General features: G+C 45.0%; 1 protein-coding gene across 1 annotated transcript in view; it reads left to right on the top strand.

The window, feature by feature from the left end:
- itgbl1 (integrin, beta-like 1) overlaps positions 1-26,668 on the top strand; it is a 128,700-nt gene that overhangs the window by 20,133 nt on the left and 81,899 nt on the right. Inside the window, exons 3-7 of the mRNA XM_023981473.2 lie at positions 2,608-2,754; positions 3,404-3,526; positions 6,187-6,327; positions 10,151-10,291; positions 14,105-14,251. Coding sequence (XP_023837241.1) covers positions 2,608-2,754; positions 3,404-3,526; positions 6,187-6,327; positions 10,151-10,291; positions 14,105-14,251 — 699 coding nt within the window. The remainder of the gene's footprint in view (positions 1-2,607; positions 2,755-3,403; positions 3,527-6,186; positions 6,328-10,150; positions 10,292-14,104; positions 14,252-26,668) is intronic.

Raw genomic sequence — 26,668 nt, 5'->3', positions numbered from 1 at the left:
TTCAGCTATTAGAATTATGAGTAATGGTACACAGACAAAGCAGTTTCACAAACCCCCAGAATACCTAAACGTGTTTTTGGCCCTCAATTTCAGAGACGGAAATTAGATATACTTACAGTCAACAACCGCTAATCTTCACCACTGGAATGTGTTTTACAGAAGATTAAAGTGATTCAAACAAATATGGCTGTGAAACCACACAACAAATATGGTTTCTTACACATTTATTGGAAAATGTGTTTTAACATAATGTACCCAGTTAGCACATTTAGCTCCTTGGAAGTTATGGAAACATTTTTGGGGGGTTTCCCATTGGTTCTGGGAATGAAGCCATAAGTTTCCTGACCGGTAAAACAGAGTTTTTTTTTTTACGTTCTGAGAACTGAAGTGGAAATTTTGGGAATGTATATTTTGGGAATGTATATTTTTCGGTTAAAGGGAGGTTCTGAGACCTTTTTACTATGGTTCCCTGGAGGTTTTATTAATGTTCTGAGAACGGAAATTAGAGGATATTTGAAGGTAATTAAATAACGTTCCGAGAACATGTTGTAATAAGACTTTTAATGCTAGCATACCATGTTTTTTTACTCATACAAAGCTGTTAGTTTTAGTCTATTCAAATAGACCCCGGTTCAAAGGAAACAAGCACTCATTAAGATCAGGTGTGGCCAATACACCTGACACACTTAATTAACAAATAGAGCAGGGATCTCCAACTCTGTTGCTGGAGAGCTACCGTCCTGTAGGTTTTCACTCCAACCCTAATTTAGACCACCTGATTCTAACTATTAGTTGGTTGATAAGTTGAATCAGGTTAGTTACAACTGGGGTTGGAGCAAAAACTTTACAAGAGGGTAGCTCTCCAAGAACAGGGTTGGAGAGCCCTGAGATAGAGGATATAGAGAGTTTTGTTGATGCTGAGAACGGAATGTATATGTTTTTAAATAACATTCTTAGAACGTTCTCTGAATGTTACTAAAGTTTTTATGGAAAGTTTTCTTAACGTTCTCTGAAAACAATTCGAGAAAATTACTTTAAATAGAACCACGAGAAAACCTGTAGGAAACCTTATGCTGAAGTACTGAAATTCCCACAGAAGAACATTGTTTCTTAACATTCTCTGAACTATTTCAGAACATTCCCAATGTTAAACCAGTTGGAGAATGTTGCTACTACAACAACACCAAAATTGACATTAAATGTAACCATGTTTGAACTTTTAGAAAACATTCTGTTAACTTAAAGTAATGAAATACCAAGAAATAAAAATAAAAAAATTGGTGAAGTTCCTTAAATGTGCGTAGAATGTTCCAAAGCCAACTATCCTGCACCATTCCCAGAAAGTTGTGGCAAGGTTGTATACAAAATAACCAAAGGACAACCACTCTCACCAAGCTCGCCAAACTCTAAGAAGCATTTTGTTCTCAGAACGTTATGTGCTATCTGGGTATTTTCTTCCCTTTTCAAAGTTGTCATGTTTCATCTGCTGTAACAGGGAGAGCGAGAGAGAATGGGGAAGAGAGAGGGAAAGAGTGTGAGAGAGAAACGCAGTAAAAGAGTGAGATCAGAGAGAGAGCGAGAGAGCGAGAGAGCGAGAGAGAGAGAGAGAGAGAGAGAGAGAGAGAGAAAGTATGTGTGAGAGAGACGACCTTAAGGCAGCAGAACCCTTTTTGATTAGGAAGAATTAAAATCCTTATTTTTGTCTAGCAATCATGTCTGTAATGGTGTCAGAGGCAGTTAAGCCTATTATCCTGCTGGCCTTATTACAACAGTTACGCAATCTAATGTAGGTCTGCCTTTAGAGCAACACGGCCTCGCACTGGGAGCTTCTTTAAAACGTGTCGTTCTCCCTAAACCCTTTTCTCTCCCAACACTTTGTTTTAAGATGTGATATTTGAATAATATTACAATAGGAAGGAATACTCTATAGTATACATCCTAATCATCATGGCTTACTTGTGTCGTGTAAGGGGTGGCAGGTAGCCTAGTGGTTAGAGCATTGGGCCAGTAACTGAAAGGTTGCTAGATCGAATCCCTGAGCTGGGGATTTTTGCAAGGGAAAGATCTGTCGTTCTGCCCCTGAACAAGGTAGTAAACCCACTGTTCCTAGGCCGTCATTGTAAGTAAGAATTTGTTCTTCACTGACTTGTCTAGTTAAATAAAAATGTAAGGATTGGATTGGAGGACTATTGCATCATCTGGTTAGACTGAAGAGCTTGAGCGTCTTATCAGAACCGAGGGGATGCCAAGTGTCTCCCTTTCAGTTAACTGGCTAATGCAAGGTTGTGTGTGTGTGTGTGTGTGTGTGTGTGTGTGTGTGTGTGTGTGTGTGTGTGTGTGTGTGTGTGTGAGAGAGCAACCACGTGTGTGCGCATACATGTGAAATGTATGACTATGTGTGTGTGCAGGTGAGTGTCCGTGCACCTGTGTGCCCGTGCATTAGCAACACAATGTGTGTCTGCGTGCGAGAACTTCAATGTGCACACTATGTACTGTGCCTTCGACATCAGCCGATCAAAAATACTCCATTGTCTCTAAATGCTCTAACGTAGGTCTTACACCTCTCGCAGCGTTTGATCGGACTCTGCCGTCTCCCTCCCCCTCTAGGCCACGGTGTGTGTCACTGTGGGAAGTGTGAGTGTGATGAGGACTGGTTCGGGGAGGCCTGCCAGTACCAGGAAGACTGTAACCTGACCAACAAGAAGAGCAAGGAGCTGTGCAGAAACCCACAGGGAGTAGTGTGCTCCAACGCAGGTATACTGTACACTGCCGTCGCACCTCAACCTCTTTCATACTGACACAGGTATCTCACCTCGCTCTGTCTCGCTAACAAAGTATGACATGTGCTTGATTATCCTCTGTCGTCTCTGTTATTCTCTCTCTCTTATGTGAGCACAGGTACACGACAGAAAATGACACATACACAGGAAAAGTAGCTGTGGCGTCGTCCCTAATTGCACCCTATTCGCTATATAGTGCACTACTTTTGAGCAGAGCCCTAATGGGCGTGCTTGCACGTCTGAAGGCACAAGCGTATTGCTACAGACTCCCCATACCCACCTGTGGATAACCCTAACGATCTTGCCTGTGACCGTGCGCGTGTCTGTGTGTCTGTGTTTTTGTGAGTACGTGTGTGGCCTGATTGCAAGACCAATCAGCATGTGCGAATGCAAATCCGTTCACAGCATGCTGTCACCCTGCCTTACGGACCTAGAGCAGATGCACACACAAACACTGCACAGGCTTCCCAGCCTGAGCCTCCAACGTGGAGACACACAACCCCTCCCAAAGCACATCTGCAAACCAGCTGTGTCCTCACCCCTTAATGTGCATCACATCAAGACAGAGAGACAGATGAGACACACGCACACACTCACACCACAGACGTTTGTGTCTCTGACAGGCTCCTGTCACTGCGGCAGCTGCATGTGTCACGACCCCGATGGCAAGAATCTGGTAACAGGACGTTTCTGTGAGTGTGACGACAGCGAGTGTCTGGACGAGGACACCGGAGAGGTGTGTGGAGGTACGCCCCCGAGCCTGTGTGTGGTGTGTGTGGAGGTAGCCACTAGAATACATCCTCCACATCAAACAGACCATGGTTTCCACTGAGACAGACTGTGTTATCAAATTGTTTTCTCTGACCTGGTTTAGAATATCATTTAAACAAATAGCTTTACTGTTTAAGACCTAATGCAGGATTTGATGGAAACTGTCTCCAGTATTGGCTGTGGTATGCTCTCTTACGCCCACCCTGGTCGGGTTACTCTAGCTGGGATTCAGTCAATTGCAACTAGTGGCTTAACATTGCATGTTCAGAAGAAGCAGCATCTCCCTTATATAGAGGGAGTTGACACTAGATTAAGGAACTGGCAGTCCTGTGGCATCGCCCGTTTAGCTCTGACAGCAAACCTGGCTGAAAAGTAATCCAATGTACGCAACAAGTAGCAAGTGTCAAACTCCCTCTATCTGGGACATGCTGTGCCCGTGCAAATCAAAACGCACTTATTTTTTCCAAAGATAGTGGAATGCCATATTCCTTTCAGACAGGTTAGAAATAGAGTGGGGGACACGGGGATAGACACGGGGATAGAACATCAGTGGGGAGGCATACGTACAGTACAGTATGTTCAAGCAGCCGGGTAACTTAGCACAAGACCACAGGCTTTGCACAATCAAATGCACTTCTGACAGTGCAATCTGTAAACCTTCTTGTTTAATAGGAAAAACATTCCACAGTTTAATTGGAGAAAAGGTTAATAGGAAGTTAATTAAAGATTGACCTAATGTTTTCTGAATCACTTAGTGGTGGTACTATACTTATCCTAACGGTTCCCGAAGGTTTGGGATCGCCTGGTTGTCAACTTTAATTAACCGTTCGCTAATTTAATTTGAAATAAGACACATTATGTTCTCTCCCCATCAGTCCATTGTGAGAGACAAAGTCATTCCATTTTCTTCAGGAGATTCAAAGCACAGAGATTGACAGTGCCTGCGTCCCAAATGGCACCCTATTCATTATTTATTTATGTATATATAGGTGATATGGTGCCATTTGGGACTCGGCGGTGTCTGTAATAACTGTAATTAAAGGTGCACCTAATTACCAGAATACACAGTGTGTCTTCAGAAAGTACTTCACCCCTTGACTTTTTTCCCACATTTTGTTGTTTTAGTCTGAATTTAAAATGGATTCAATTGACATTTGTGTTACTGCCCCGACACATCACATAATGTCAAAACGGAATTCCATTCCTCAAAATGTTTCTAAAGTTAATTCAAAATGAAAAGCTGAAATGTCTTGAGTCAATTAGTATTCAACCCCTTTCTTATTGCAAGCCTAAATAAGTTCAGGAGTGAAAATGTGCTTAACAAGTCACATAGTAAGTTGCATGGACTCACTCTTTGTGCAATAATAGTGATTTTTGAATGACTACCTCATCTCTGTACCCCACACATACAATTATCTGTAAGGTCTCTCAGTCAAGCAGTGCATTTAAAACACAGAGTCAACCACAAAGACCAGGGAGGTTTTCCAATGCCTCGCAAAGAAGATCACCTATTGGTAGATGGATAAAAAAGCAGACATTGAATATCCCTTTGAGCACGGTGAAGTTATTAATTACACTTTGGATGGTGTATCAATAGACTCAGTCACTACAAAGATACAGGCGTCCTTCCTGGATTGAGGAAGGAAACCGCTCAGGAATTTCACCACGAGGCCAATGGTGTCTTTAAAATACTTACAGAGTTTAATGACTGTGATAGGAGAAAACTGAGGATGGATCAACAACATCGTAGTTACTCCACAATACTAACCTAATTGACAGAGTGAAAAGATGCATCCTGTTTGCTCTGTTTGGGGCAAATTACTGAGTACCACTCTCCATGTTTTCAAGAATAGTGGTGGCTGCATCATGTTATGGGTACATAGCCGTGGGAAGATGTTTGGGGGCGGGGTGCTGAGAATGTTTTTTTGCCTGCACTAAAGAGGGCAATATCGGTCTGCTAATACCGGGACTGTTAAAAGGCCCAGTGCGCTGACAGAGCGTCAAACATTTTGAAAAAAATGATGGGCAAATGTTGCGCAATCCAGGTGTGGAAAACTCTTAGAGACTTACCCAGAAAGACTCACAGCTGTAATCGCTGCCAAAGGTGCTTTTACAAAGTAGACCCAGGGGTGTGAATACTTATGTAAATGGGATAGAGTATATCTGTATTTGATTTTCAATACATTTGCAAACATATCAAAACACTTCTTCGCTTTGTGTAGATGGGTGAGGGGGAAAAAAAGTATATTTAATCCATTTTGACTTTATGAATATGAATGCTTTCTTAAGGCACTGTAAAAGGGGACTACTTTCCTTAATTTATGTGGCTGTAAAAGTACCTTGTGTAATTATCCTCTGGGATAAACCTACATTGACAGAAATGTTGATTCGTTAACAATAGTTATAATAGTCCAGTAATAAACCATTTATAAGGCATGTGCCTTATGTCCCCATCATATATACATTATCAAATGAAATAATGAATAAATAATTATATTCAAAAAGGCAGAAAATGTTTTCACAAAGTGACACCCAACGATTCAACGATGATAACAGGTTTCTTGTTGTATGCTATGTAAAGATGAAGCCGTTTGTTTCGTCTCTGTGTGACTGTTGCATTCTGTTCTGCTTCCAGGCCACGGCCAGTGTTACTGTGGCAACTGTTACTGCGCGGCCGGTTGGCATGGAGACAAATGTGAATTACAGTGTGACATCAGCCCGTGGGAGAGCAAACGGAGATGCACGTCTCCGGATGGCAAGATCTGCAGCAACAGAGGTCGGTCCCACTGAGTCTCTGAGAGAGTGAGGCAGAGAGAAGAGGAAGACAGATAGTGAGAGGGAGGACTGAGAGTGAGCAGAGGACATGGCGAGAGAAAGAGAGCTAGAAAGTGAGCACAGATGCAACATGTAACAGAGAGAATGAAAAACAGAAGAGAACATCTCTCAATGTCTTTCATCTAGATAATTCAATCATACTGTGGTTGGTGATACCCATACCCAGTTGCTTTGTCTCATCATCTTAGTTGCCCCATGGATACTGAGGTTGATTGTTGTTGCGGAGATGCGACAGGGGGACAGGCGGGGAAAGTGTGTATGACTAAACAGACACAGATGAGAGGGCCTCATTTCAGTCTAACTTAGCTAACTGACAGGTACAGATGAGACTGAGGGCTACCTCTGGCACAGTTCCAAAACTATTACTGCCTGTGTAGAGAGACAGAGACAGAGACAGAGACAGAGAGACAGAGACAGAGACAGAGAGACAGAGACAGAGACAGAGACAGAGGGAGAGAGACAGAGAGAGAGAGATAAAAGAGAGTTGTGGGGGGATAGAAGGAGCGAGAGAGTACAGAGAGAGAGATAGCAAGAGAGAGCGAGAGAGCAGGAGAGGGGTAGAAAGGGAGAGAGAGAAAGATTTTTTTAAATCCCTCATTTTGTATATTCCACTGAAATTCTCATCTGAGCTTGGACAGGCAGGAGAAAAAGCCCACTGCAGAAATTGTCCCCGTGAGCTCTTCAGCAAAAATTAAGGGTGAGTGGTACATGGACTGAACTCGACCACAGAGCTGAATTTCTCATTTGTGGTCAAGTGGACTGCTGACACGGTGTGAATACAACTGCACCTTTACCACTCTACTTACCTGTACTGCAGAACGAGGAGAGAGAGAGAGAGAGAGTGAGAGTGAGAGAGAGAAAATGAGAGAGAGAGAGAGATAAAGAAAAAGAGAGAATGCTCGCGCGCAAGAGAGGAAGAGAGAGAGAGAAAGGGAGAGAGAGAGAGACTAACTGGCTACCAATACATTGAAACTCAAAGAGAAGTGTACATTGTGGTAGGTGCAACAGATAGAGCAATGCAGAAATAAAACCTTCAGGTGGGTTACCCTACTAGAAACCTACAGTTTCCCTCAGTCCAAAATCAGGCGTTGTGTTTGGTTTCCACAGTGCCTGTGGTGCCTGACTAATCAGTGAGATTGTGTTCAACTGGAGGAGGAAGAGCTGTCCCAGACTGCAGTAGTCACTCTGTGAAGAGCTGTCCCAGACTGCAGTAGTCACTCTGTGAAGAGCTGTCCCAGACTGCAGTAGTCACTCTGTGAAGAACTGTCCCAGACTGCAGTAGTCACTCTGTGAAGAGCTGTCCCAGACTGCAGTAGTCACTCTGAAGAGCTGTCCCAGACTGCAGTAGTCACTCTGAAGAGCTGTCCCAGACTTCAGTAGTCACTCTGTGAAGAGCTGACCCAGTGTGTGTGTGTATGTTACTCTCCACGTACCATTTAAGTTACTTACCTCAGTATAAAACTTCATTCTAAACTGACATAGAAACAAGCCATTAGTAATAGGAACATTTGTATTGCTGTAGCAGGGCCTTTTCAAGATGACACTAAATCATCATCAGAAAGGGATCAAGGTAAATAAGTGCTCAAAGCGGATGCTCACTTGATCGCTGCATCCTTATTCCAAAGAATAAGGGGTATTTATAGCAGTGAAAAATGATCATCCCCCTCTAGTATTCTCCCGTGCTCACTCAGTGATTTGATTGACAACTCACTGTGGATGTCTCCCGATCAATTCAATGTATCCCCATCCCCATCTTTTCATCTGAATCACCTTGTTTGTTCGTTGGTTCTAATGATATGCCCCAAATTGGCAGGCTTTGGAAATTGTCAACATCAGAAATATTGCTGGGTTAAATGTGAACATTCAATACGAGTGCAAATACAGAATGCACATACAAAATGATTTGATCCTGATGATTTGATTGAAATTCAGATCAATGACAACATGTGCCATGGTTCTTAAAGAAAAGGGGTTGTAGGAATGCTACATATATTATCTTGGTGGGGGGAAGATAAAGCTGGTATTCTTTGAAAACAATGTAAAAAGAGGCAAACACTTAAAATCTTTGCTGGAGAACTATGTACTGTATAAGCCTATAATAATATATACAGTATATATATATATATGTATTGTTTTAATGAACAGCCTCAATTCGTCGGCGCATGGACTCTACAAGGTGTCGAAAGCATTCCACAGGGATGCTGGTCCATGATGACTCAAAAGCTTCCCACAGTGTAACGTTGGCTGGATGTCTTTTGGGTGGTGGACTATTCTTGATACACACAGGGAACTGTTGAGTGTAAAAAAAAAAACAGCAGCGTTGCAGTTCTTGACACAAGCCGATGCGCCTGGCACCTACTACCATACCCCGTTCTAAGGCACTTACATGTTGTGTCTTGCCCATTCACACTCTGAATGGCACACATACACACTCCATGTCTCAGTTGTCTCAAGGCTTAAAAATCATTCTTTAACCCCGTCTCCTCCCCTTCATCCACATTGATTGAAGTGGATTTAACAAGTGACATCATTGAGGGACCATAGCTTTCACCTGGATTCACCTGGTCAGTCTATGTCATGGAAAGAGCAGGTGTCCTTAATGTTTGGTACACTCAGTGTGTGTCTCAGAGGTCCAAGTGTAAAAGTCAGGACTCGCGGTTTTGTATTCGTGTTTTTAGAACAGGGATATTGTTCGTGGCATGAAACGGCATGGCTCTAGAGCCAGGGATGCCTGAGCTCCAGGGTTCCCAGTAGGGGTAGGAGATCCAGGGCCAGAGGCCAAGTCTGCCATGTTTCTGCCCTAGTCAAGAGGCATGCCAACTGACCTGGCTCCCACCAGGGCTGCCCTGTCCTGCCCTGCCCTGCCCTGTCCTGTCCTGCCCTGTCCTGCCGCGCCTGATAAGAGAAAATGGGATTTCCACTGGCAACTTCTCAACCGGCCCCCTGGCTTAGACTCATCAGAGGGGAAGGAATGAAAGAGAGAGTTGGTGCTACGTGAGCTAGGAAGTTAGAGGAGAGTGGGAAGGAGGATAGAGAAAGGGCATGGGAGCCACGGTTGTTCCACTAACACAGATTAAGTACAGTATAGGCAGATGTATGGTCAAGCATGGTCAGGTCCGGAGGTAATCTTATTCTCCTCCCCCTGCCTGTGATCCTGCTTTCTGACATTGCTCATTGTCATACCCCTACCTTGGCTCCTGCTTTTGCTCCTGCCATTGCCCAGTGCCTTACCCCTAGGCTCCTGCCATTGGCTTTTGCTCTGCCCAATAAGGCTACTGCCATGCTCCTGCCCAAACCCAGTCCCTCCTATCTTATAGCAGTGGTCTTTTCTTGTCAACAGTCTGCACTCTGGGGTCACTACCAAGGATTTGAGACTCAGGGGGAATCAGTCTGCCTTCCCTCTCAGCCAGACTTTGATTGCGGTACTGCCACTAACTGAAAATGTCTCAGCCAACCTCCTAATCCTTAAACTCAAGAGGCATAGGCAGGATGGCTCTTGTGTGTTCAAAAGGTTTTCCTGCCTAAAATATTCCATACAAAAAATTATGTTTGCAGTCTCTCTGACTTTCTTTGAGTTCCCATAGGTCCTCTATTGTTTGATATCTGTGGTGCATGAACATTCATTTAGTTAAAAAAGGATTAGACTGGGTTTTCTCTGGGAATGTGTTGAAAGCAGAATCAACTCCAAATTTTGAAAATATTGTGAGTGTGTTTGTGTGTGTGTGTGTGTGCATTTTTTTCTGTGTGGGTTTCTGTGTGTATAGGTACCTGCATATGTGGGGAGTGTACATGCTATGATGTGGATCCATCAGGGGACTGGGGTGACATTCACGGGGACACCTGCGAGTGTGATGAGAGGAGCTGTCACGCAACCTACGACAGATACTCTGACGACTTCTGTTCAGGTGAGACAGGGTGGCAACTGGCTGTGTTCGCTTCGGTCTGAAACACTCAAATGTAATGCGTTCTATATGTCACTTTAATACAATGTTAATGCAATGTTAACATGTACTGACAGTACAACTGTAAGGGCAACTCGGTTACCCAGAAGTAAAATTATCTTGTGAATTTTTTTTATTTCCTGTTTTACTTCTCTGGGGAATGCCGTTAACTATTGTGATTACCTTTTGTGCAAAGGAAGGAAGTGAAGTCTCCAAACAGAAATTCTCGGACAAACCGCTCCCTTCCACTAATTTCACCTGTGTTAATCATGGCCAAAAAGCAAATTTTTACGATACAGCCAATTTTGACTTTGTGGCTGTGTAATCTAGTGGAAACAGTGTATCATCCAAACACGGGCTTGAAAATCACCACACCAGTTAAAGCACAGCATTCACCCAATCCTGATTCATCCAAATAATCAACGACGAAAACCAGGAACAACTGCTGCTCGTAATCACAATTTGACATTAGCCTTGACAGATTTTTGACGTTTCATCTGTCCACGAGAATCTGTCCACGAGAAATGACAGGCAAGTAAGCATCAGACACTCAATCAGTCCCCTCCTGTACTCCCTGTTCACTCATGACTGCACGGCCAGGCACGACTCCAACACCCTCATTAAGTTTGCCGATGACACAACGGTGGTAGGCCTGATCACCGAGATCGATGAGACAGCCTATAGGGAGGAGGTTAGAGACCTGGCCGTGTGGTGCAAGGACAACAACTCCCTCAACGTGATCAAGACAAAGGAGATGATTGTGGACTACAGGAAAAGGAGGACCGAGCACGCCCCCGTTCTCATCGACGGGGCTGTAGTGGAGCAGGTTGAGAACTTCAAGTTCCTTGGTGTCCACATCACCAACCAACTATCATGGTCCAAACACACCAAGACAGTCGTGAAGAGGGCACAACAAAACCTATTCCCCCTCAGGAGTCTGAAAAGATTTGGCATGGGTCCTCAGATCCTCAAAGGGTTTTACAGCTGCACCATCGAGAGCATCCTGACGGGTTGCATCACTGCATGGTACGGCAACTGCTCGGGCCCTCTGACCGCAAGGCACTACAGAGTGTAGTGTGTATGGCCCAGTACATTACTGGTCATGCTCTAGATTGGTTTATAAATTACCTATCAAATCTTACACAGTGTGTAATGGCAGATGGTTGTAAATCTGAGTCCATAGACGTGTGCTCAGTTGTTCCGCAAGGTTCTATTTTGGGCCCACTGTTGTTCATTTTGTATATCAACAACATTGGGGATCTTATTGAAACAGTGGATGTTCATTTTTCTGCAGATGATACTGTTCTTTATTCAAGTGGTAGTAGTTTATCTTTAGCTTTTGAAAATGCCCGAAGAACATTTAACATCATACAACAGAATATGTATGATTTAAAGCTGGTTCTAAATTCGGGTAAAACAAAATGCATGGTATTTTCAAATGCCAGGCATGTTACAAATCATGTCATTGCTATGTTGGCTGGACATACTACAGAGCAAGTTAAAGTGTACAAATATTTGGGTGTGTGTGTTGATGATAAGCTGAGCTTCACTGTGCATGTAGAGAACTTGATAAGGAAGCTCAAGCTGAAAATAGGATTTTATTACAGGCATAAGGCTTGTTTTTCTTTTGAGGCCAGGAAGGAGCTGGTACGATGTACATTACTGTCGGTTTTAGATTTTAGTGATGTTATATATATGCAGGCCTCAGCCACTACCCTGAGAGCACTTAATTCAGTGTATCATGCAGCCCTCAGGTTCATTTCAAATCAGAAACGTCTAACACATCATTGTGATCTCTACAGCGCTGTTGGCTGGTCGTCATTGACCTTGCGTAGGCTTAAACACTGGTATACACTGATTTATAAGGCCATATTGGGTAAGATGCCATTTTATCTCTGTTCTTTTTTAGTCAGGTCAGTAAATAAATATAAATTACAGTCCCATTCTGATTTGCTTCTAACAGTACCAAAAATTACAACAGGACATGGTAGAAGTAGTTTTAGTTACTTAGCTCCGTGGTCCTGGAATTCTGTCATGAACATTTTAAAATGTGATGATCTAGTTTCGTTGGTGGAGTTTAAACACTTGATCGATGTATATATCATGGAAGAGTGTAATTGTTTTTCGGCCAGCTGTTTTTAGTCAAGACGTTTGTGTCTTTAATGTACAATGTTTTTGTTGTACTTTTGTTGTACAATGTGTGTTTTTAGTTTTGTTTAATGTTGTGTTAGTGTATTGTTGTTTTGTCTGAAACATTGTTCCCTCTGCTGCTATTGGACCAGGTCTATCCTGGAAAAGAGATGTTATCTCAATGAGAAAAAACCTGTATAAATAAACGTAAAATAAAAAATAAAATAACAAATCACTGGGGCTAAGCTGCCTGCCATCCAGGACCTCTATACCAGGCGGTGTCAGAGGAAGGCCCTAAAAATTGTCAAAGACTCCAGCCACCCTAGTCTTAGATTGTTCTCTCTGCTACCGCACGGCAAGCGGTACCGGAGCGCCAAGTCTGGGTCCAAGAGGCTTATAAATAGCGTCTACTCCCAAGCGATAAGACTCCTGAACATCTAATCAAATGGCTACCCAGACTATTTGCATCCACCCCTCCACCCCCCCGCCCCCCTACTACGCTGCTGCTACTCTCTGTTATTATCTATGCATAGTCACTTTAATAACTTTACCTACATGTACATGTAACCCCAATTACTTTGACACCGGTGCCCCCGCACATTGACTCTGTACCGGTACCCCCTGTATATAGCCCCGCTATTGTTATTTACTGCTGCTCCTTAATTATTTGTTATTCTTATCTCTTACTTTTTGAAGGTATTTTCTTAAAACTGCATTGTTGGTTAAGAGCTTGTAACTAAGCATTTCACTGTAAGGTCTACACCTGTTGTATTTGGCGCATGTGACAAATACAATTTGATTTGATTGAATTTGAAAACACAGGGGAGAAGAGAATTGCAAACAATAGAATCATAGCAATGTTAGGTATGTAAGGTTATTGAAAGGTGATTATGAACAAAATGTAACATCAACTAACAACATGGACACAAAACAGACCATTATATTACACAATCTTTGTCAGAGTAACCCAAAGATCTTTGTGAGGGTTACATGAACTTTAGAAACCGGATACATTCTGTTCTTGGTTAAAGTCCAGCTGATTCAGCTTTAGAAATTGGGCGTTGGGTGGAATAATACAGTTTGAGGGAAAAAAACACTCCACCCAGTTCTGTTTTTCAGGACTACCCTGAGATCACAGACACAGGGCCAACACCAAAAACACTCTTCCATCTGGTTCTAATACAACAGTAAAACTTTATAACCATAAAAAGGTATGCTGTTTCATATGTAACTTTCCAAATATATTTTTTGAGGAAGGAGGTTTTAGTGACTTATTGGGCAAACGTAATGGATGCTCTCACTGCGCCTTCTATTGGTGATGATGAAGTATATTCCTATGATTTGTTTCAAAAAAATATCTTTGCATTGGAACAGCTTTTTATGTTTATGGTGTTTTGTTTGTCAAAACACAGTAAACCTCTCCCTCACAACATTAAATTCTCCCTCATCCTTTCCAGTCCCTTTTCCTCCATCCCTCTCCCACTCGCTCCCTTCTTTCTCTGTCCCTCTCTTCTTCCTTCCATCCCTTTCCCCCAACCTTAAATCACCCCATCTACTCACACTCTTTTTTCTACCTCATCTTTCCACTATTTTCCCTTTCTCCTCCCCAACCCCTTCATCTTTACACTCTCCCTCCTCTCCCCCCAGGACATGGCCAGTGTAACTGTGGAAGGTGTGACTGTAAGGAAGGCTGGATGGGGAAGAAATGCGAGCACCCTCTGTCCTGCTCCTTGTCTCTGGAGAGCAGCCTGAAGAAGTGCAAGGGAACGTCTAACATGCCCTGCTTCGGACGAGGTACAGAAAACTACAGTACAGCACAGTAACGTATACTTCCAATCATTTCTCGTCACCGTGGTTTCAATGTGTTTTTTAAGAAATTGTGTTGGTGGTTTCAAATGATGGTGCACAATACTTGAACTAACTGAGCAAACCAGTCCAACTATACACCGGTCCATATGGAATCCCTTTGAGCCTAGTGTTGGGATCTCAGCAGAACTGAGGGGATGCCAAGCGTCTCCCTTTCAGTTTACTGGCTAATGCAAAGCATGTGTGTGTGTGTGTGTGTGTGTGTGTGTGTGTGTGTGTGTGTGTGTGTGTGTGTGTGTGTGTGTGTGTGTGTGTGTGCACGTGCATGCGTGTCAGTGGAGGCACCTCAGAGGAGGAGGACTACCCTCCTCAGTAAATTTCATAAAAAGAAAAAGTGAAACATTAAAAAGGTATCCTTTTAAATAAAACTACACTAAATATATTCACGTCACCAAATAATCGATGAAAACAAACTGTTTTACAATGAAGGTCTATTGTAGCCTCAGCAGCACACTGTAGGGCAGCACCATGGTGTAGCCTCAGCAGCACACTGTAGGGCAGCACCATGGTGTAGCCTCAGCAGCACACTGTAGGGCAGCACCATGGTGTAGCCTCAGCAGCACACTGTAGGGCAGCACCATGGTGTAGCCTCAGCAGCACACTGTAGGGCAGCACCATGGTGTAGCCTCAGCAGCACACTGTAGGGCAGCACCATGGTGTAGCCGAAGGACAGCTAGCTTCTCTCCTCCTCTGGGTACTTTGACTTCAATACGAAACCTAGGAGGCTCATGTTTCTCACCCCCTTCCATAGACGTACACAGTACTTATGACAGCTTCCAGAGGACATCCTCCAACCTATCAGAGCTCTTGCAGCATGAACTGAAATGTTGTCCACCCAATCAAAGGATCAGAGAATGAATCTAGTACTGAAAGCATAAGCTACATCTAGCTAGCACTGCAGTGCATAACATGTGGTGAGTAGTTGACTGAGAGAGAAAGACAATAGTTGAACCGTTTTGTACAAAAGATATCTTCCAAAATGAAGGAGAAGCAAGAGAGAGAGACAGAGAGAGCTAGCTATATTTGGTTGTATTTTTTTTTAAACTTTCACTTTCACTTAGATAGCAAAAGAAGATAGCTAGTGCAATGCAGTATTGCATGTGTCTGTCACCTTGATTACTAAAACGTTTCTCTCGACCTGTGCACCTACGTTGTAAACTTAATTCGTAGGCTAGATTGTAGCAACATCATGATGGGTATAGAGAAAATTGTATCATGTAGTAGTAGCCTAAGCCTATCGATGTTACAGTGAGCTGGTTGAATGGAATATGAATAACAGTCATCCTATATGCTGTAATAGAAATAAGGCTATGTTCATTAGAAGAAAAAAAATCATCCTCCCTCATCTTAAACAGCACCCACCGCCCTTGGTGTGTGTGCGTGTGCGTGTGTGTGTGTGTCTAATGAGCATGGCTGGCCAGCTACATTGTGAGTCAGGGTAGGGGCTGCTCTCAATAGCACTGGCCTGGGTCGATGTGTCTAGATTTATTACACTGCACTATATGCCTCATTAACTGTCCCTCTGGACTGAGGAAGCATGTTTTCTTGGGACCTCCTTATCCTTTGTGTGATTCTTATACCCGACTCTCACTGAAATAGTAAAGGAAACCAATGTCCAATATTGCTGATAGCAGTGGGTTTTAAATGGACTAATACGATGCGCTTCGATACCAAACAGATCTAATGAGATCCAAACATTGGTGGGGATGTTGTATTTGCATCATGGTAATTGTTTGTGCGTAGAAAATGCCTTGTACAGTAGCCCACACTGTAATGGAAAACTGTAAATTATATGGTCATTATTTGTATTATCAACAGTAAAATACTCTGAAACATTTTACTGCAGCATACTGTAAATTATGGTGCATTGTGGGAAAATCTGGTGGTCGGGGAAATAATTGCTGTATTTTGAATGGTACTGTAATTCCACCCTGTATAATACAGTACCGTATCTTTTGTGCGCCAAATACCTTTTGACCGCTAGTGGGTGCATGGTATTGTTGTTTCTGGCTAATTCACATATTAACATATTTTGAGGTGTGACAGTATATTTCTTGCACCCATTAGTGAGAATGCTGTACCAATTGAACTCCTGTATGGTTATAGTGCCCCATCAATTCAAAATGTATAGGGGACAGATTAGAGTGGCAGGAAGTATTAAACCTTAACCGTTTTAGCTTTTTGCCATGTCCTTTCGGTCTGTTTTACACTGTAGCCGCTGCCAGTTTGGAAGAATTTCACTGGGCGAAAAGGGTCATTATTAGGGGATATATTTATCTATATATTTCCGGATATCTGACATTTTGTTAAATGTAGGATGCAGACATGCTCCAGATATGCATGTCCTTAATTTCAGATACGGAGCTAGGATATTCTCCATAATGGGACAGTTTCTACATGCATCCAATCTGCACCTCAGAAATCTCCCTGCTACCGTATGACTTTAAATTTATTTGGCTTTGGCGTATGTAAACTTCCGACTTCAAATATATATATATCTATTTTTTTTTAAATATCTTTTTTAATTTAATACACCGTTTACGCACTCATTTGTGGCGCTCAAATTTTAAAAAATGGAACTCCACAGCAGAAAATACATGATTTGTTCTGCTATGCTACCAGTTACAGTGCTTTCAGCGTGCTGTTTGCACGTGTCTTCATGCAGAGGGAATAAAAACATTCGAGCAAGTTCTTAAAAAAAAATGTGATTTCATATTTGTCAACTTATTGAACATGTCCTCAAAACTCGAATGAGCATCAGAAGTCCTTATTCAGCATATCAATATGTAGGCCCACTGTCAGTACTTGTCATCATATAGAGAAAACAAGATGTCGAAATAGGCCTATCTCAGGATATCTAATGAACCAATATCCAGCCATTCAATGTGTGATATCCGGAGGGAATCCCAAAATGATTTGTGCATGAAAAAAAAATACTGATTTAATATTTGACCAAATATTGAGCATGTGCTGAAAACTCAGAAATGCATCAGAAATCGTCCTTATTTTCAGCACATCAAAAAGCGTATCAAGATCTGGATATAGACCTCAGCCAAGTGAAGCATATCTGGAATCAAAATAGCTTAATATCTTGAGAAAACACAGATATGCGATGTATACAGTCAGTATTTGTCAAGATAAAGTGAGTAATCCCAATATCATAGATGTCTAAAAGATACATCTGGATTCAGAATTTGTCAGGATATGGTGCATATCCACAAACTCTAAATACACATTGGAAATGGTCTGTATTCTGTCTAATCTCCTGACATGAACCCTTTTCAACCAGTGCTTGTTAAGGCCTCCAGAAGTGCAAGTGGTATAAAACACAAAATATTCATTAATATGCTGTAATGTTTGTAAACACTTTACCTATCAGCCATCCTGCTTGCACCAATCCCTTGTAATTATAGTAAAATACTATGAAATACAAACCCCTCCGTCAACTAATTTCATTTGTTCATCCATTCATTCATTCCGATTACAGTAGCATTTACTTTTTACAGCGTAATACAGTCAATTTTACAGTATTGTACTGTGTGTCGTTACACAGTACCTGCTTTGATGCCGTATTCATATTACAGTAAGCTACTGTCAAATTCACGGTAACGCCTTTACATTGTATGTGATTTGTATGGGCATGCGTTGTGTTGGTGTTGTATGCACAGTACGTTGTATTGTGTTGTATGGGCGTCTGATGTACGTAATGTACTGTATGTATGTTACAGGAAACATGCATTTCGCTGACACTGGCATTTCCAGTAGATCTTTCTGGGACACTGTGGTCTGTGATTTTCAAGCAGACGTTGATTTAACTGGCCGTGTTAAATTCCCCCACCTGGCCCATCAAGGTGGTCAGTCAGGGTGATCCAACTGCATTGTAAAAAGAAAACCCATTTTATAAACTGTCATTGCTCTATTCACATAAACCCACCTGTCCATCTTGGGTCATGATCAAAGACTAGGCTGTAGCGAGGAAGGAAGTTTGAGTAACAGTATAAAAACATGTGTGAGCATCTTATAGAAGGGGTTGGCCAGGTTCACCACAAAGGAAGTCCACTGTGTTCAGGTTGAGATTTGTATGTAACACAGTAGATCCCCATCCCTGTCCCTCACTGGAATCAAATCACATCAAATGTTATTTGTCACATGTGCCGAATACAATCCCCTTAAGTAAGCATTTCACGGTCGGCCTACACCTGTTGTATTCGGTGCATGTGGACAAATAACATTTGACTTGAACACTTCACACTCACGAAGCGGCGTTGTATCGCTCCTCAAAAGCCATGACTTCTCAAAGGGAGGGATGTCACTTGGTCGCAACCAGTGACTTGGTTGCAACCAACGCACTAACTAGCCAGTAATTCCACACCGGGTACACTTACCCCCATTTGACGTCCTCCCCTTCTCTGCAGCAACCCCCAGCAACTTGGATCAGAGTCACGTAGTGACACTGTAACATGTTAGGTCCTGTCCTTGTCTCTCACTGGGTGACCTTTCCCTCACCCGGGACCATCTACACAATGCCACAAAAGCCATGAGCCTTGAAAGAGCACTTGCACGAAAGACGCTAACTAGAGCGCTTCTAACTAGAGCTAGTAACTAGCGCTGTTAACAACAAGCGCGCCGCCCCTAACTAGCTAGTGACTCCATATCAACTACATAAAACTGCTGCACACACGGACTTACATTCAGAGCAATTGGCCAACAATTGGGAACAATGCTGCCTGTCACATTTTGGCCACCGTTCATAGAGGCAGTTCCCGATGCCGGATTGTAGTTCATTTCTTCAGGATAGCACTTATTATCCGGAGTCCTGTAAACTGTGCATGCTTCACAAACGCACAGTACGATTACTCATCGTTTAGAATTGATCTTCTCGTGTGATCACGCTCTCCGTAGCCGACGTGAGTAAGACCTTTAAACAGGTCAACATACACAAGGCTGCGGGGCCAGACTGGTTACCAAGATGTGTGCTCGGGCATGTGCTGAACAACTGGCAGTTGCCTTCACTGACATTTTCAACATGTCCCTGATTGAGTCTGTAATACCAACATGTTTCAAGAAGACCACCATAGTCCCTGTGCTCAAGAACACAAAGGCAACCTGCCTAAATGACTACATACCCATAGCACTCACGTCCGTAGCCATGAAGTGCTTTGAAAGGCTGTTAATGCTCACATCAACACCATTATCCCAGAAACCCTAGACCCACTCCAATTTGCATACCACCCAAACAGATCCACAGATGATGCAATCTCTATTGCACTCCACACTGCCCTTTCCTACCTGGACAAAAGGAACACTTATGTGAGAATGCTATTCATTGACTACAGCTCAGCGTTCAACACCATAGCACCCTCAAAGCTCATCACTAAGCTAAGGATCCTGGGACTAAACACCTCCCTCTGCGACTGGATCTTGGACTTCCTGACGGGCCGCCCCCAGGTGGTGAGGGTAGGTAGCAACACATCTGCCATGCTAATCCTCAACACTGGAGCTCCGCAGGGGTGCGTGCTCAGTCCCCTCCTGTACTCCCTGTTCACCCATGACTGCATGGCCAGGCACGACTCCAACACCATCATTAAGTTTTCAGACGACACAACAGTGGTAGGCCTGATCACCGACAACGTCTCCAAGACTAAGGAGATTATTGTGGACAATAGGAAAAGGAGGACCGAGCACGCCCCCATTCTCATCGACGGGGCTGTAGTGGAGCAGGTTGAGAGCTTCAAGTTCATTGGTGTCCACATCAACAACAAACTAGAATGGTCCAAACACACCAAGACAGTCGTGAAGAGGGCACAACAAAGCCTATTCCCCCTCAGGAAACTAAAAAGATTTGGCATGGGTCCTGAGATCCTCAAAAGGTTCTACAGCTGTAACATCGAGAGCATCCTGACTGGTCACATCACTGCCTGGTACGGCAATTGCTCGGCCTCTGACCGCAAGGCACTACAGAGAGTAGTGCGTATGGCCCAGTACATCACTAGGGTTAAGTTGCCTGCCATCCAGGACCTCTACACCAGGCGGTGTCAGAGGAAGGCCCTAAAAATTGTCAGAGACCCCAGCCACCCCAGTCATAGACTGTTCTCTCTACTACCGCATGTCAAGCGGTACCGGAGTGCCAAGTCTAGGACAAACAGGCTTCTCAACAGTTTTTACCCCCAAGCCATAAGACTCCTGAACAGGTAATCAAATGGCTACCCGGACTATTTGCATTGTGTGCCACCCCCCCAACCCCTCTTTTAACGCTGCTGCTACTCTCTGTTTATCATATATATGCATAGTCACTTTAACTATACATTCATGTACATACTACCTCAATTGGGCCGACCAACCAGTGCTCCCGCACATTGGCTAACCGGGCTATCTACAGTGTGTCCCACCCACCACCCGCCAACCCCTCTTTTACACTACTGCTACTCTCTGTTCATCATATATGCATAGTCACTTTAACCATATCTACATGTACATACTACCTCAATCAGCCTGACTAACCGGTGTCTGTATGTAGCCTTGCTACTTTTATAGCCTCGCTACTGTGTATAGCCTGTCTTTTTACTGTTGTTTAATTTCTATTGTTCACCTAATACCTTTTTTGCACTCTTGGTTAGAGCCTGTAAGTAAGCATTTTGTATGTTGTATTCGGTGCACGTGACAAATAAACGTTGATTCGATGTGTAGGGCCTTTTTCAATGTGACCTGCCATATTGCATTGTTCTTCCTTTTGGCGTGACCTTGTCTTTAAATCCCTGAAGGATGCTGACATTGTTCCCACATTTTACCATCTCGGCAATGACGGGTGTCAGAGAAATAACTAACGTAGCACATGGCACTGTAACATGAAAGTAATTCAGGTTGCCCTTATTGAATTGAACTGTTAAACGGTGGAGAGTTTCCTGATTATGTCGCTGGCGGTTATCTTCATTAAGAGGAACATAAACCGCATGGTCTCAAAGCTCCCTATATTTAACATGGGTTAATGTAAGCCATTGATTTTTGTGTCACTCAGAGGAGATGGCGTCTGTGGGGGATTGCTTGCCTTTGTTTATTTGGGCCCTGGCAGCAGTGACCAAATAAACAAACTGAACAGACTGGTGTTTGTGGGTGTTGCCGGGCTGGTCCGGGTTGGGTCTCTAAGGCCCCATGGTTGGCCCTGCCTCTGCTGTGTAATCCAGCACCTGAAATGACACTACAGGGTCCATTCAGCTGATTCAACATTTTGTTAAGGTTTTTGATAGTTCGACCTGAACGTCACGTTTCCCCACAATGGTGCACACCATTCCTCAATAGTCTTCAAGGTATGTTTGCTTCTGTCTGGTGGGTGTGGCGGGGTGACCGTTTGAAATAGCAAAATGAGTGCAGCAGCACACCACGTGCAATCGCCCACAATGATCACAACGTTCTTCAATTGGTCATTCAGAACAGCACCATTTCCGTTCAGTTAAACATCGCACTCTGTTGTGCCCTGCTAAATGTGACCCAGCTTTCCCCTGGCTCGCCGTCGGGGGAATTACAATACTAACGCCATAGTGATTCTGCCAGATCAAATGACACAATGTCTAATTAGTGGTGGAGTGCCGGCACCAAACAAGTCCACTCTCAACTCCTTCTCTATTGCGCTAGTTGAATCCAATTTTGAAAGAACAAAGAAAACAAAGTCTCCCGCTGGTATAGACTCCTATGACTCAATGTTTACATATTTCAACCAGGATTTAGGTCTGAAACTGGTGCAATACACATGACTATATCAGAATAACAGCAGCTATGCGTTTTTGAATGAGTTAATGTATAAAGCTAGACAGCTAATTCTGACCCACACTTTAAGCCTATTTGCTTAGAAGAGATTGACAGACACCTCCTAACCATACAAGCATTTTCTTTTTTTAGATTAGATGTTGAATAGTGAAAGTAAATTACAGGGCACAGTGCAAATCTTCAGCTCCAAGCACGCAGGTACATTTTAGTAGTTTAGCAGATGCTCTTATCCAGAGCGACTTAACAGTAGTGAGTGCGTACATTTGTATACTTTTTTCCACACTGGTCCTCCATGGGATACAAACACACAATCCTGGCATTGCAAGTGTCACGCTCTAACTACTGAGCCACACGGGGCTAAAGTGAAATAAAGGTCCAAGTGAAATAAAAACACATTTAATAATAAGGACTATAAACAAATATATATTTAAATGAATATGCAAAAATACTGTATATTAACACTGTAACAATGGTAAATATCCTTTGGTGTGGGGGCAGGGTAAGGGGCAGGAAGGGAACAGGTGAGCTTTGTGGTGAGCTTAGAGGACACTATGGTATTGATGCCGAGCTGTAGTCGGTGAACAGCAACCTCACATGTGCATTCCTTTTGTCCAGATGGGTGAGGGCAGTGTGCAATTCAATGACGATTGCATCGTCAGTGGATCTGTCAGGGCGGTAGGAGAATTGGAGAGGGTCGAGTGTGTCAGGGAGGGAGGAGGCGATGTGGTCTTTGACCTAGCATCTTGAAAAACTTCGTGGTGACAGAGGTGAGTGCTACGGGTCAGTAATCATTCAGTTCAGTTACTTTCCCTTTCTTGGGCACTGGGATGATAGTGGATATCTTGAAGCAGGTGGAGATAATGGTCTAAGCTAAAGAGAGATTAAAGATATCTGAAAACACAACTGCAAGCTGGTCTGCACATGCTCCGAGGGCACGGCTAGGGATGCTGTTTGCGAGGGTTAACACATTTGAATGACATATACTGTACATCCTTTGTGGAGACCGTAAGTACATAGCCCTCGTTGTCCTCAGGGGCTCTCGTCGGCAGCTCAGAGTCGTCGTTGTGCTCGAAGCGTGAGAGAAAGGTGTTTAGGTCTTCCGGTAGGGCGGTGTTGGTGTCTGCAACGTGACTGGCTTTCCGTGATCATTAGGAGCCCCTGCCACATACGCCTCGTGTCCGACCCGCTAAATTGCTCCTCCACCTGTGTTTCGCCATCTTGAATGATCTGAGTAGGTCGTATTTGTGCTGTTTCAATCAAATTGATTTATAAAGCCCTTTTTACAAAGTGCTATACAGAAACCCAGCCTAAAACCCCAAACAGCAAGCAAAGCAGATGTAGAAGCACGGTGGCTAGGAAAAACTCCCTAGAAAGGCAGGAACTTAGGAAGTAACCTAGAGAGGAACCGGGCTCTGAGGGGTGGCCAGTCCTTTTCTGGCTGTGACGGTGTAACGGGTGCTTTCCTCCTCTTCGTCTGAAGAGGAGGAGTAGGGATTGGACCAAAGCGCAGCGTGAAATGTAGACATAATGAATTTATTAAAGTAAAGACGAAAAAACACGAAAACACTTTAACAAACTACAAAACAACAAACGACGCAGACCGACCTGAACATAAGAACTTACATATCTACGAAGAACGCACGAACAGGTACAGACTACAAACAAACCGAAACAGTCCCGTGTGGCGCCACAAACACAGACACAGGAGACAACCACCCTTAACAAACAATGTGAATCAACCTACCTTAATATGGTTCTCAATCAGAAGAAACGTCAAACACCTGCCTCTAATTGAGAACCATATCAGGTAACCCTTAACCCAACATAGAAACACAAAACATAGAATGCCCACCCCAACTCACGCCCTGACCAACTAAACACATACAAACAAAGAGAAAAACAGGTCAGGAACGTGACATAACCCCCCCCCTCAAGGTGCGAACTCCGGGCGCACCACCAAAAGTCTAGGGGAGGGTCTGGGTGGCATCTGTCCACGGTGGCGGCTCAGGCTCTGGGCGTGGTCCCCACCCCACCATAGTCAATCCCCGCTCTTGTAGCCTCCTCAAAATGGCCACCCTCCAAAAATACCCCACTAGATTAAGGGCAGCACCGGACTAAGGGCCAACACTGGAATGAGGGGCAACACGGAAGAGGGGCATTCCGGAATGAGGGGCATCTCCGGATGAGGGCGCGCAACACCGGAATGAGGGACGGATCCTGGCTGGCTGGCGGATCCTGGCTGGCTGGCTCTGGCGGATCCTGGCTGCTGGCCTCTGGCGGATCCTGGCTGGCTGACGGCTCTGGCGGATCCTGGCTGGCTGACGGCTGCTGGCGGATCCTGGCTGGGTGACGGCTCTGGCGGATCCTGGCTGGCTGACGGCTCTGGCGGATCCTGGCTGGCTGACGGCTCTGGCGATCCTGCTGGCTGACGGCTCTGGCTGGTCATGGCTGGCTGACGGCTCTGGCTGGTCCTGGCTGGCTGAGCTCTGGCTGATCCTGTCTGGCGGAAAGCTCTGGCTGATCCTGTTCTGGCGGAAGGCTCTGGCTGATCCTGTCTGCGGAAGGCTCTGGCTGATCCTGTCTGTGCGGAAGGCTTGGCTGATCCTGTCTGCGGAAGGCTCTGGCTGGATCCTGTCTGGCGGAAGGCTCTAGCTGTCCTGTCTGGCGGACGGCTCTAGCGGCTCCTGTCTGTGCGGCGCTCTAGCGGCTCTGGCGGACGGCTCTAGCGGCTCCTGCTCTGGCGGACGGCTCTAGCGGCTCCTGTCTGGCGGACGGTCTGAAGGCTCGGTACAGAACGGGCGGCTCTTTGCAGGCTCGGTACAGACGGGCGGCTTTGAAGGCTCGGGACAGACGGGCCCCTCTGACGGCTCGGGACAGACGGCCGCTCTGACGGCTCGGGACAGACGGGCAGCTCTGAGGCTCGGGACAGACGGGCAGCTCTGACGGCTCGGGACAGACGGGCAGCTCTGACGGCTCGGACAGACGGGCAGCTCTGACGGCGCTTGGCAGACAGACAGCTCTGGCGGCTGAGGCGCACATTATGCCTGGTGCGCGTGGTGCCGGAACTGGAAGTACCGGGCTAAGGACACGCACCTTCAGGCTAGTGCGGGAGCAGCAACAGGCACACTGGACTCTCAATGCGCACTATAGGCCTGGTGCGTGGCGCGCGGAACTGTGGTACCGGACTGGAGACACGCACCTCAGGGCGAGTGCTGGGAGAAGGACAGTGCGTACAGGGCTCTGGAGTAGCTCTGGAGGCTTGGTGCGTGGTGCCGGCACTGGTGGTACCGGGCTGGAGACACGCACCATAGGGTAGTGCGTGGGGAGGAACATGGCTCTGGAGACGCACTGGAAGCCTGCTGCGTGGTGTAGGCACTGGTGGTACTGACTGGGGCGGAATGTGGCGCCGGATATACCGGACCGTGCAGGCTACTGGCTCCCTTGAGCACTGAGCCTGCCCAACCTTACCTGTTTGTATGCTCCCGTCGCCCTACCAGTGCGGGAGGTGGATAACCGCACCGGGCTGTGTAGGCGAACCGGGACACCATGGTAAGGCTGGTGCCATGTAAGCCGGCCGAGGAGCGCACTGCAGTGTGCCAGATGCGTTGGGCCGCTTCATGACATCCGGCTCAATCCTCAATCTAGCCCGGCCGATACGAGAGAGCTGGTATGTACCGCACCGGGCTATGCACACGTACAGGAGACACGTGCGCTCTACTGCGTAACACGGTGTCTGCCCGTATCCCGCTCTCCACCGGTAAGCATGGGAATGGGCGCAGGCTCCTACCTGTCCTCGCCACACTACCCTTTAGCCCCCCCCCCCCCAAGAAATGTTTTGGGTTTCTTCACGGGCTTCCAGCCACGCCTCCGTGCTGCCTCCTCATACCACCGATCTTGGGCTTTCGCTGCCTCCATCTCCTCACCGAGCGCGGCGATATTCCCCAATGTGAGCCAGTGTCCTTTTCCCTCCAGTATTTCTCCCATGTCCAGGATTCCTGTGTAGTGGGCCACTGCTCGTACTCACGGCTGCTTGGTCCGGGTTTGGTGGGTGGTTCTGTAACGGGTGCTTTCCTCCTCTTCGTCTGAAGAGGAGGAGTAGGGATTGGACCAAAGCGCAGCGTGAAATGTAGACATAATGAATTTATTAAAGTAAAGACGAAAAAACCAGAAACACTTAACAAAACTACAAAACAACAAACGACGCAGACCGACCTGAACATAAGAACTTACATATACACGAAGAACGCACGAACAGGTACAGACTACAAACAAACCGAAACAGTCCCGTGTGGCGCTACAAACACAGACACAGGAGACAACCACCCCCAACAAACAATGTGAAACAACCTACCTTAATTGGTTTCATCATTCAGAGGAAACGTCAACACCATGCCTCTGATTGAGAACCATTATCAAGCAACCATTAACCAACTAGAAACACAAAAACATAGAATGCCCACCCCAACTCCGCGCCTGCAACTAAACAGCATCAAAAACAAGAGAAAACAGGTCAGGAACGTGACAGACGGGTGGAGATTATAAGAGTAAATGGTCATTTAAGGCCAGATTTTTCTTAAAGATGTT

The sequence above is a fragment of the Salvelinus sp. IW2-2015 genome, linkage group LG36 (assembly GCF_002910315.2).
Source record: "Salvelinus sp. IW2-2015 linkage group LG36, ASM291031v2, whole genome shotgun sequence".
NCBI lineage: Eukaryota > Metazoa > Chordata > Actinopteri > Salmoniformes > Salmonidae > Salvelinus > Salvelinus sp. IW2-2015.
Note: the sequence above shows the minus strand (reverse complement) of the source record. Positions and strands in the feature narration are given on the sequence as shown.